The 12,066-nt window shown below is 45.9% G+C and overlaps 1 protein-coding gene across 2 annotated transcripts in view; it reads right to left on the bottom strand.

The window, feature by feature from the left end:
- Positions 1-960: 960 nt before the first annotated feature.
- The window catches only part of FECH (ferrochelatase), a 30,493-nt gene continuing 19,387 nt past the window's right edge, over positions 961-12,066 (bottom strand). The window contains exons 6-10 of one of the 2 annotated variants that reach the window (XM_036010173.1): positions 8,847-8,945; positions 7,009-7,116; positions 6,453-6,617; positions 2,974-3,033; positions 961-2,483 (exon numbers count right to left, since the gene is read on the bottom strand). In XM_036010173.1, coding sequence (XP_035866066.1) covers positions 2,349-2,483; positions 2,974-3,033; positions 6,453-6,617; positions 7,009-7,116; positions 8,847-8,945 — 567 coding nt within the window. In that variant the 3' untranslated portion in view covers positions 961-2,348. The remainder of the gene's footprint in view (positions 2,484-2,973; positions 3,034-6,452; positions 6,618-7,008; positions 7,117-8,846; positions 8,946-12,066) is intronic. The other variant, XM_028524141.2, reaches the window with a different exon arrangement.

The raw sequence follows: 12,066 nt of genomic DNA, 5'->3' as shown, positions 1-12,066 counted from the left end.
CTTCCGTGACCCGGTGAGCTAAACTGGCCTCTCATCACAGTGCCTGTGAGTTTTCTGTACAAGCTGGCTCATCAGCTAAAGCCAGGTCTGCACCTATGCACAGCGAGAAGAAACTAACAACAGTGCATCATCGCTAATTACCGGGACAAACATCTGCATTTCAAAGTTCACACACAGCATAATTCTCAAAGCTTATCAGTTCTAAAAAGAGCAATTGCTGATTTCGTCCTACCAACTGCTCCCCTCAAGTGTGACCCTCCCCATCTCTGGTTAATAAGTCAAAGGCAACACTTCTGAGAACAACACACGCCGTGGGCAGGGATCCCGAGAAATCCCCCTTAGCCTCCCACTACAATGGCCAGTCCGGTCCCGGCGCAGAATCAAGGCTATTTATTACTCCAGACTGCCCACTGTGAATTTGGAAGCTTCCTTTGCAAAACGAGGGGCTTCAGATACCCTAGTAAGAGCTCTTGAATTGGAGTTTTCTGCAACATCTTCTTAACAGTACATATATACTTGACTCCACAGCAATCGAAGTGCGGTAGGCCCTCAGGGTATTTCTGGAGGGAGGCAGGGAGGCCCCAAGTCTGACCGGTCTTCAGCACCAGGCCACTAACGCAGAGAATTCAGTTCATGTGGCAGTCACTCGGTCTGCCCTGAACCTAATCCCCAAGGGTTGATGGAAACAGATGAGGAAAATTCTGAAGAACCACCTATGCCTTGTACCTTTCTCTGGAAAGACCATCTGTGAATAGCAAAACCAATTTGAAAAAAAAATGAAGACGCTACTCAAATTCCAGAGCCATTATCATAAGCATAAACAAACTATTGACTGAAGTACACAGCATGTTTCTTTTCTTGTTTTACAAAGAAAATCCCCATTCAGTAATTTTGATTATTAACTACTTTGGATTAGTTTTGATTTAACAGAGAGCATGAATCAAACCGTTAAGACCTTACTGATGTCATAATATTTATTAGTGCAGCAAATCCTGAATATAGAAGATCTGTGACTTCTCTAATACTTCCACTTTATGAACAGGACTTTTAAAAAATCAAAGAAATGCTCTTTTGAAGAACAAAGTTTTAGGACAATGAGAAAGGACAAAGTAATCATTACAAATTCATTATGAGTCCATCAGAGATTTTTTCAATCCACTTAAATCCAAGTATAGAAGGTTAGACTCTGATCCTACATGATTTCTATATTTTTAGAACTCTCCACTCAAATTCAAGGTTACAATGGCCTTTGAAATATCCACAGGAAGAGAATGACATGAAAGACAATATGATGAATAGTTGTTGCATTACAGAGCGGTTATTTTTCTTTTCCTTGTTTTCCAAATTTCCTATCCACATGTTACACAATTTTTGTAATAAAAAATTATAAATTAAAAAAGATTTCAAGGTTACAAAGCATAGCTGACTTCATAAAATAATTGTTCAAACAAACAAACATGCTGAAAGGAGACAGTCAACCATGTAAAGAAGACCCTGGAGGGAAAGGTGCACAGGGCCCCGGCAGGAGCTTTAACAGTGGATGGACCCTGTCATCGGCGCCCCGGCACCCCTGGCCTTGGAGACAGGAAGCAGCGGGAGCCCCTTCCCTGCGGCTCACAGACTCCTACCCAGGGATGTATGACAAACACTGGATTTTGACACGTGTATTTGCCTTGCGTGCCTGGGGAGTCCCAGGGCATGTTTGGGATCTGCCCGGGACTTGGTTTGGCGGTGAGGAAAGTGAGTTCACACAGGAGCACCACAGTGACCATTCACGGTCACTCACTGGCCGAAGTGGCCGCTGCAGGCACCACGACACCTCCCCAGCGTCCTGTGACCCACGGGCCTGGCAAAGGGCGGGCAACATTTCTTCTTCAAGTTACACTGCATTTCCTCAACTATATTCACTTAAAAACCCGACGGCTATATGCACCAGCCTTGTAAACAGATCTGCTTCACACTGACAGCCCACAGGGGGCTCTGTCCCCTCGAAGGAGGTTTTTTGGGCAATAAAACCAAAATCTATATTTAAAATAGCTGTGCATCTCGTAAGACAAATTTTTAAAGCTCATTTTTAAAATAGCCTATTGGCCATCCCAAATGAGTAATTTTATCCAATGAGAGAGAAATATAAGTGCTTACTCTATTGTCATATAAAAATAGAACACTCTCAGTAAGGATTTCAGAGAGTCCGAGCCTCAAGAAACCACATGATGTGTGCCCAGAGGCTGTGCGTGTACTAACGTAACTCGCGTCCCTGATCTATAAACACGTCTGTGTCCACATCCTCTGCGCTGGAGGGATCTGGAGGTCGGCGTCTGCCTCACCCCGCGGGTCCTCGGGCAGCGTCACAGCTGCTGGCTGGCGAAGAAGGACTTCGTCTCCCTGCAGACGGGGTTCACACAGAGCGGGCAGCTCAGAGTCAGCTGCTTGGAGCACAGCTCGTTCGACTGGATGTGCGAGTGCACCAGGTCAGCCAGGGCCTGGGGGGCGGGCGGCAGGAAGCACAGATGCATCAGAACAGAAAGCCTGCCTGCCTCCCCCCCAGCCACGCACTTCCTCCTCCCGTCTGTCCTGATCGTCACCACAGCCTGGCATTCGTTTCTTTTCATCTGAGGTACCCACCCTTTGAACCAAATTCTGTAATATCTTTCTTTCCCAAGAATCCTCAGCTTGGAGAAAACTTAAAATACAGACTTTAGAGCATGAAATCCTCTTACCCCACCTGCAAGACCTCGTTTTTCTCTGAAAGGCGGATTTTAAACCCAACGCGATGATAGGTGGGTAGAAATCAGAAAATTGGGGTTGTCTCAAGGAAAAAAAGAGTGCGAGTCTAAGGAATTCGATCTTATTTTTGTAATTAATTGGAACTCAAAATGTTCTGATATGTGAGAAAACCAATATTCTGCACGAGTTTCTCAGAGGATTACTCCCCGACATGTTCTACTAAAGTGGTTGCGGCGCTCCAGATACCTTAGAGAACAATGGATTTCCATTAAGAGACTCTGCTCTTCTGATGTTTTCGACTCCACACTGAATCGAATAAGAAAAAGGGGGAAAAACACAGACACATTTTATTTTTCCTTTTGTTTTTTTTTTTAAAGAAACTAACTGCTACAAAACACACACACACACACACTGTGAAGTCTTTCTTCAAAAGAGTTCCCAGATTGCTCAGAAATGAAAAATATTCACGGGACCAAGCCATATGCTGATTTGCACCTCTGTTATCATGAAATTGCTCTTCAATGCCCATCTTCCCTACCCCATCGCCTTCCCACAGGTACTTTGTTTCCAAACCATTCTTGAGGTTGTACTGGATAGAATTCCAGTGTAATTTAAATCTGCTCATCATTCTTTTTTATACTACCTTGCATGCACGCCTTTATAAACTACCTAAGCAGAATGTTGCTTTACGTAAATTTTTAAACCTGTTTGGATGCCAAGTGTCAAAAGAAGTAAATTAATTTAATGTGTCATGAACCTACACTGGATAATTCAGAGTTTGGGATTTTAAATATACTCTTACATTAAGACACCTAAAATAAAAATCTGATGATCATTGCACTACCATTCCTGCTCTCCTCTCCAAAAATATCTAGTTACTTCTCCCCCAAATAAGTGAGAAATATCTCATTATTATTTACTCAGGCAGCTGGAATCTTCTCTTTCCCTTTCCAAAATGCAGAGGGCTTTTCAGGGGCGCTATCTTTCATGTGGGCACTGACAGCAGGGGGAATGCTGAGATTCAGCGAACACCGAGTTCCCAAAGAGAGACCGCACGCTGAAGCTTCAGGGACAAGTCAGCGACAGCGAGGGGCCGGCCCCGGACGGTTTCCCCGCCAATGCCGACGGGAGAATTCCCAGATGCGCCCCTGCAGGGCGAGCTGGTGAAATATGTCAGCGTTTAAATTCCATGCGCAGGGATTTACCCTCAGAAAACAATGGGAAAAGCAAAAAGGAAATGAGGTTTATTGCAGAGCAGCTTATGACAGTGAAAAATCAGAACCATCTTTAATGTATGCCAATTAAGGATTTGTTAAAATAATTACATAAATCTAATTACATGTGTTGATCGGAGCCCATACTACATTTTTAAGGGGGAAAAAAAGGTTACAAAATATATGAATAAAATATGATTTTCGTTAAATATGTAGAAGAATGCCACTTCAATTAAAATACAAACATGTTTACAGGAGAAAAGGTCTTATATTAACCAAAGTATTTGCATATTATGCCTGAGGGGTGAGATTCTAAGTGAGTTCTACTCTCTGTTAGGTCACTTCCCTCAGCTACCTAAGCTCTTTCTTATTTTTACTATAAAAAGCAGTAAAGTTATTTCTATTTGAAAAAAACATCCAAACTACTTTTTAAAGAAAGTTAGTTGTTTTAAACACAGATATTCTCCCATCAAAACAATGAGCTGAACTGCAGGTTGATGACTTTCTTTATTCTCCACACGGACTAATGTATTAGTTGCTAATAATCCAAGGAATGACCTCAGTTTAGTAATATGAATGATGTGAGTTACCATTCAATACAAACAAAACTTCTTTTCCAAACACACCGCTATGAACCGTATTCGCACTTAAGTCTTTTTAGCAAGCTCACTACTAGCCTCGGTCACGGTGGGGTACAGAAGGCATCGTTAAATGAAATCCAGAGACAGCCCTGCAACCTCACGTTAGCCCATCACAGCTTTCCCATGAGGTCTTTACCAGAACTACTGACGAGTCGTCGAGGCACCCACTGCCTTCACCAGTGCTGGACTGGTGACCAGCACGTGCACAAAGCCCAGCGGCTTGGGTGCTGGGGAAAGTCTCGGCCGACCCACTCTCCGCCCTGCCCTGCGCCTGCCGCCCAGTCCCAGACAGGGCGAAGAGTCCTTCGAGGCCAGCCCCCCATCAATCACATGTGGGTGACCAGGGACAGGAGTTCTGGTGGAAGATGAGGGGGGAAGGACTCTCAGGTCCCAACACTTCCACAACCCCCCCAGAAATACACTGGGCTCGGGTGCAGAGCTGGCCCCCAGCAGCCGGGAGACGAGTGAGCCAGTTTCTCTCCACTCTGAACGACAATCCACATCCGTCTTACAGAACAAGACTCCTAGGATGGTATTTATCATTTCGCCTCTCTGCCCCTCCTACCCGTCTCAATGAACAACTTGTTTAATTCCTTGGTTCTCAGACTTCCATACAGCTCAGTTTTCTGACAATTCTGGGTGACAGTTGTTCCGTAGTTTAGTTGTAATTTTTGCTGTGGTTGTGCAAGGAGGCAAGTTGCATTTAGCTTTGCCTCCATCTTGACCAGAAGTCAGTATTTGTTATTTTAATAATCACACTGATAATAACACAGGAGCAAACGGCTGTATTTTGACCTGTATTTTGCTGTGTATAATGCACACTTTTTTGTTCAAGTTTTTGAGGGAAAAATAAGGATGCATGTTATACATAGGTAGTGCTAATTCTACATCTATATAAATGTTTTCAATTCTTTTATTTATGCTTATGCATTAAAAGTATAACTCTAGAAAGCAATAATGATATCCACATGCAAAATAATACCCTGGAATACAACAATTGGTTTTGTTTCTAAATATAAATAAATAAATAAATTGAATTAAAAAATTAAAAGGAAAGATTTTTTTCCTGAAAGTTTGGGCCAAAAATGTGGGTGTGCATTATACATGGCAAAATACGGTTAAGTGCATAAGAAAGATGGTCAAGATAATTACAGCACACATGGCTCGGGTGTGGATTCCATGTTGTTGGGTTTTTTTTTTTTTTTAAGATTTTATTTATTTTTAGACAGAGGGGAGGGGAGGGAGAAAAGGAAGGAAAGAAACATCAATGTGTGGTTGCCTCTTGGGCGTCCCCCACTGGGGACCCGGCCTGCAACTCAGGCGTGTGCCCTGACTGGGAATGGGAATGGGAATGGAACAGCCACCCCTTGGTTTGCAGGGGGTTGGCACCCAATCCACCGAGCCCCACCAGCCAGGGCGATTCCACGCTCTTTTCCTAAATGACAACTCCCACGTGCCTCAGACCCCCAAAGGACACTATTAAGTGAAGAAATTACGGAACAATCAAGTTTTTTCCTCCAGATCAGTGAATTCAATGATTTGTTCCTAAAGAAATGTAGTTTTTATTACTTTCGAATAGTACAATGCTCAAACTAAGTGCACTAACGTGGCCACAGCAGGCCACCTGATTTCAGAGGCACCAAAGCTCTTCCCCACTGCTGATGCGGATCTGCCTGATGGGTCTGGATTTATCACTCAGACGAGCAGTACTCAGACCCAGGAGGACACAGTACATGCACGCACATGCACACGCACACACACACACACACCCCAAACAATGTTTCCGAATGATACAATGAGATTCCAGTCAAGAAAGTTCCCCTTTAAACCAAGCCCCAGTGGGATTAAGAAGGCAGACGGCAGCATTTACCTCGCTGGCGAGCACCTGAGAGTACTCGATGTCCAGTTCATACAGTGTCTCGATGTGGTCGCTGGTGAACGCGATCGGGACCAAGAGGATGTTCTTCCGCCCCCTCTCACAAAGCCCCTTGATGGTCTCGTCTGTCTGAGGGCCCAGCCAGGGGATCGGGCCAACCTAGGAGAAGGAGGGTGAGTGTAAGGGCCCCACCTCTCCCGCTGTGTCTGGCACACGCCCCTCCCTAAGGGCAAGGGCCACGCTGCACATCTGCTTTCAGGGGCTGTGTATCTCCACACTGAAGCCTGAATCCTTCTAGGAGCTGGCGGACTATAGGTTAACAATTACTGTCACTGCAACTACAAATAACATTTTAAGTCAACGGAACTCTGCTAGTCACTTGATTTCCCTTCCCTCTTACTTGCCGGCGGAGTTCTTCCTGCCCCTGGCGAGCAATCAGGGTACACAACACCCTATTTGCAACAGCCAAATCCCACCGTTGTAGAGTTAATTTCAAAAACAGACACCTTCGAAAGAACGGACTGCCTAGGGACACGTGGCAGCCACCTACCTTGGACTGCCACACCAGTCGGTAGGGGTTGGAGTACGCCAGCTTCTCCATGACTCTGTGGACGGTGGCGCCCACCTCCTGAGGGTAGGGGTCCCCTCGGTTGACCACCTGCAGCGGAGACACACGGGCTTCCTGCTTTCACCTGCCAGCAGGGTGGGCGCTCTAGCCTCCCTCCTTGGGTCAGGTTATTCATTCGGAATGCCCAAGAGGCTACTTGAAAAATGAGCTTTAAAATTTTGTCTTATGAGACGCACACATATTCTAAATATAGATTTTGGTTTTATTGCCCAAAAAACCTCCTGCGTGGGACAGAGAGCCTCCGTGTGGGCTGTCGGTGTGAAGGAGATGTGTTTACAAGTCTCGTACATATAGTTGTTGTGTTTCTAAGTGAACAGAGGTGAGTAAATGCAATTACCCACTCTTTGCAGGCCCGTGGGTCACAGGACGCTGGGGAGGCGGTGTGGCGCCTGCAGCGGCCGCTTCTGCCAGGGAGTGACCGTGGATGGTCACTGTGGCGCTCCTGTGTGAACTCACTTTCCTCGCTGCCAAACCAAATCCAGCACAGATTCCGAATGCGCTCTGAGACTCCCCACCCCTCCCTACCCCCCCCCCCCAACTTGACGGCATTCCTCAGTCCCACACAGAACCCCAGGGCAGCGAAAAACCTGGACGCAGCATGCTCAGACCCAGAGGGAAGAAAAGGGGAGCGAGGCCGAGGGGGAGAGGAGCGGAGGCAGCACCTGGAAACGTTCATGCATGAAAATGTGTTTCCTCCTTTCCCAGTTCAAGAGCTTCCCTTCTGGCACTTCAGACACGGCCCCATCACACGCAGGACAGTTATAAATAGGATGAGGGTGGAGAAGGAAGATGGACATGTGAAGAGGATTTGCATAATGCCAGAGAGAGAGAGTAGGAGCCTGTTCAAATACCACCGGCAGGCGTCCAGCAGAGAGGAATTTATCTCCAGGGCCACATACTGCTGACACGGCAACTTCTCCCTGGGAGGTGTGGGTGGAAAAGCTGCAAAGGGCTCGACCCTGGTGACCACCAGGTGGCAGTCAAGGCCGAGTGGTAGCGTGGCCCAGACTCGCCCATCAACTCCATTAACTGTGGAGTTAAAGCCTTAACAACACCTGAGAAAGTGAAACCCTCCCCCTCTCCAGCTTCGACAGCAGTGTCCGTAGAACACGATGCCAGGTCTGAGCGCACGAAGCCGGCTGCTTGCTCCCAGCACCTCGCTACCCCACACAGCACGACACTTGCAGGGTCGCTCTGGCTCTCGCGCACTCTGTGTTCGCTGGCCACAGTGTGGGCCTTCGCCTTGGCCAGGTGAAACCCTGATCTCCTGGCGGAATTCAGAGAGCCCCTGCCAGGTCTTGAGGACAAAAAAATGAGGCTGAGAGCGTAGGTCTGGAGGGCCTACGGTGCAGCCTGCTGAAACGGGCCGGCGAGAGCGGCCTCCTCTCCGCTGTTCCGCTCGCTAAAAACCCTCTCTTGTGCGTGTGTCTTCAAGGCATTATCCTTTTACACGGGGTGGGGCAAAATTAGGTTTATACTTATGAGTTTATTCTTGTATTACTTACTATATGTAATATATAACATATATGTTATTTTCTACATGAACTGTAAACCTGATTTTTCTCCATCCTGTGCAAAAAAATTATAAATATTGTCACTTGAATGAGCTATTATGAGGTTTGAAGCAGCAAGCCGAGTTAAGAACGAGCACCACATTAAGTCAGAGGTTCCAGAATTCGGGACGTTGTGGAAGCTGGGCACACGATGCACATTTAGAAGTCCTTGCCCACGAGGTCACCCCACACAATGTTCCTACTTACAGACATGGGCAGTGAGTGAGCGGAGAAGAGAATGACCACCTCGCTCCTCTTCTCCAGCGGGAAACGGTCCAGCTCCTTCTGAATGTGGTCTGCGAAGCACTGCAGAAACACCGACGGGGGAGGGCCGAGGGCAAGTGGGACGAGAGGGGTGGGGGGAAAGGACAGCGTTTAAAAAAGGAAAGCCATGCCAGAAACGTCAGAGCAACCCTCAAAAATCAGAGCTCTCTTTTTAAAAAATCGCCAATGGTACAGTCTCTCTCATTTTGGTTCGTCATCAAGATGGCTCATCACCGTTCCAGGGGCCTGGGGAATTTGATGGGAAACTTCTGAGGCTCGCTAATGGCTCACGGAGAATGAAGGCTCTGGACCTGCGGCCCCTCGGGAGGAGCGGGGCACACTTCCAGATGGGAAGGAAACACAGATGGGAAGGAGAAGTTGTTTTAAGACCTCGCATTTGCTCGGTTAGCAGAAAAACAGCTTACAGGGTCTTTCTAAATCTCCTTGGTTTGGCTTTCAGGCACATTGCATTAAAATACATTAGACAGAAATAGTAAAGGGACGAGAAAATATTATCTATTTTTATGACCTTTTCCTTCTGAGCCCCGTATCCTCCCTGAGTCAGTCTTCCTAACAACAGATGAGAGGTTGTAAAACTCCCATTAAATTCCGGGGGTGGGGGGGTGAGGGGGGAAGGATGCGCTGACCTGGGGGCTGACTCAGTCACATGTGCGGAACCTGGGCTGGAACGCAGGCCCCGCCCCCTCCCCCAACCCTCTGCCGACCAGACCGGTTCATTCCCTCCGTCTAGTTGGCACTTTCCGATTCACATCAATAGGTGCTGAAATACCAGCTCTGAAGAGGCCTTCTTTCATCTTACACTTTAATCATTCTTTGTCATTTCACGTCTAAAGCAAGTGCTACAGAGAATATTACGGGGCCAATTGACAAAATTCGAATGTAAACATAGATTAGACAAAGTAATCAATGTTAAATTTACTGAAGTTGAATATTGTATCATGGTTATGGGAAAATATATCCTTGCTACTTAGATGTAAAGGGTGGTGTGTGTGTGTGTGTGTGTGTTTAACTTATCTCAAAAGGTTTGGGAAAAAGTTATGTGTGTATATACATATAGACACATATCCATACACAGAAATAAATGTTATTAAAAATATGTGAATCTAGGTAAAAAGTAGATGAAAGTTCCTTGTACTAATCTTAGTCTTGTAACTTATCTGCATGTTTGAAATTGTTTCCAGATAAAAAGGTTTTTAAAACATTATAAAGAAAAAACATCATTATAAAGGACAATTTACCAGAACCATGTAAATTTATACTTGTTGATATTTGGATTTCTATCAATTTAGGATGAGAAAATCATTCCACAATAAACATTGAGATAGTATTAATCTTTCCAGAACCCTCAAAATTCGGTAAATGCCCTAAGGCACAAAATGGTGCCTAGAGAACTCATCCCTTTTCAAAATCTCTAATTTACTTATAGGATGTGGTAGGATGAGGCACGAACAGTAGTTTCTGGTAGTCTTTGCAGTGTTTGGGAACTAAGGATGCTCAGAAAGGGCTATTTCGGATAAAGGCCCAGATACGGAGGCCTGCTGCAAAGTTCACACAGGAGCCCGGGACACCCATTTACTCCAACTGTTCCAGCAGCTAGGTAACAGCAGGAAAATGACTATTCCAAGTAACTACCGCCTATAATAAATAGGAATGTTGATTTAAAATATTTACAGTTTAGCCCTGGCCGGGTAGCTCAGTTGGTTAGAGTATCTTCCCAATACACCAAGGTTGCTGGTTCAATCCCCGGTCAGGGCACATGCAGGCACCAACCAGTGGATGCGTCAATAAAAGGAACGACAAACTAATGTCTCTCTCTCACTCTCTTTCCCTCTCTCTCTCAAATCACAGTTCTGGTTTTTAATCATATTTTTAGTTTTAGTTCAGTTTAGGGTTTAGGCTTTTTTTTTCTCTTTATTTCTGCTAGATATCAAATCACCTCATGTAATCTACATAAGATTAAGAAAATCTATGTATAAAATTTTGTTTCCAAGAAATTTTTGTATTTTTCCTTTTCTCATCTTGCAAACTTGCCAGTGCAAACACAGTTTGTTATGCCTCACAACAGACCCCAAGCCGCCGTCGAAACCGAGGTGCCGTGGGCAAGTCCAAGTGCGACTGACATCACCTAAAACCCATCTGCAGCATTTTCCGCACGCAATCCCTCAGCAGAAGGAAAGAGGCAGGCAGCTCTCAGAGCCTTCAATCACACCGTCCAGGAGGGCAGATAAATGCCTCTAAAATTCCCTTTCATTTTATGAACGGAGACTTCCTCAGTTAAGAGACCTTTCCATCTTTCTGCTTCCCCCCTTTTCAAATGGCTGAATTTTAATGCAGATCTAATTACTCACTGGATCGGGGCAGGCAGATGCTGCGCAGACCCGCAGTCCCGGGCTACCACATGTCAGCGCTGACCTGAAACACCCCTCGCTTCCACTCCAGCCCAAGAGCGACAGAGCCGGCAGGCTGGGGCTCCGGGTGCTGCTGACTGGGCCCAGTCCCCCAACAAACGAGTGGGGGGTGGGGGGGCACCTGGACCCAAACCACACGCACCCCTAAAGGAAGGCGCCTACTTTTCACTTCTTACTTAAAACTGGAAATCAACCTAAGGGTTAACCCTTGACATCACCTACACACCCAAGAAAACTGCCTGCTCAGGGAGAGCTGGCGGCTTTTAACGATGTCTAGCGCCATCTAGTGGTTACAGATTTTAGGTGACTCCAGGCTCTTAAAAAGTGTTAAGCTGGTATTTCCGCAGAGAATGTCCCAGGAATGAAACAGAAACTGGATGATATCTGAACCGCCTACTGTTTCTCGTGTCTCAACTTAAGGCGGAAACTTCCACCAACAGAAAAGCACTCTACTGGTGTGATTTAGGGCAGTTAGCAATAGCACTCTTATTCAAAGGGAGAAAAGGTTATAATAAAAGCTAATTAAAGCTATCTCACCATGTGTGACCTCATGGATGGACCTAGGGGGTATCATGCTAACTGAACTAGGTCAGGCAGAGAAAGATGAATATCTTATGCTTTCACTTATATGTGGAGTCTAAAGAACAAAATAAATGAACAACACAGAAACTGACTCACAGATACAGCAGAACAGACGGATGGTTGCCAGAGGGACTGAGGAAAGGGGGAGGGGT

The sequence above is a fragment of the Phyllostomus discolor genome, chromosome 9, assembly GCF_004126475.2.
Source record: "Phyllostomus discolor isolate MPI-MPIP mPhyDis1 chromosome 9, mPhyDis1.pri.v3, whole genome shotgun sequence".
Classification (NCBI taxonomy): domain Eukaryota; kingdom Metazoa; phylum Chordata; class Mammalia; order Chiroptera; family Phyllostomidae; genus Phyllostomus; species Phyllostomus discolor.
This window is presented reverse-complemented; position numbering and strand designations above follow the sequence as displayed.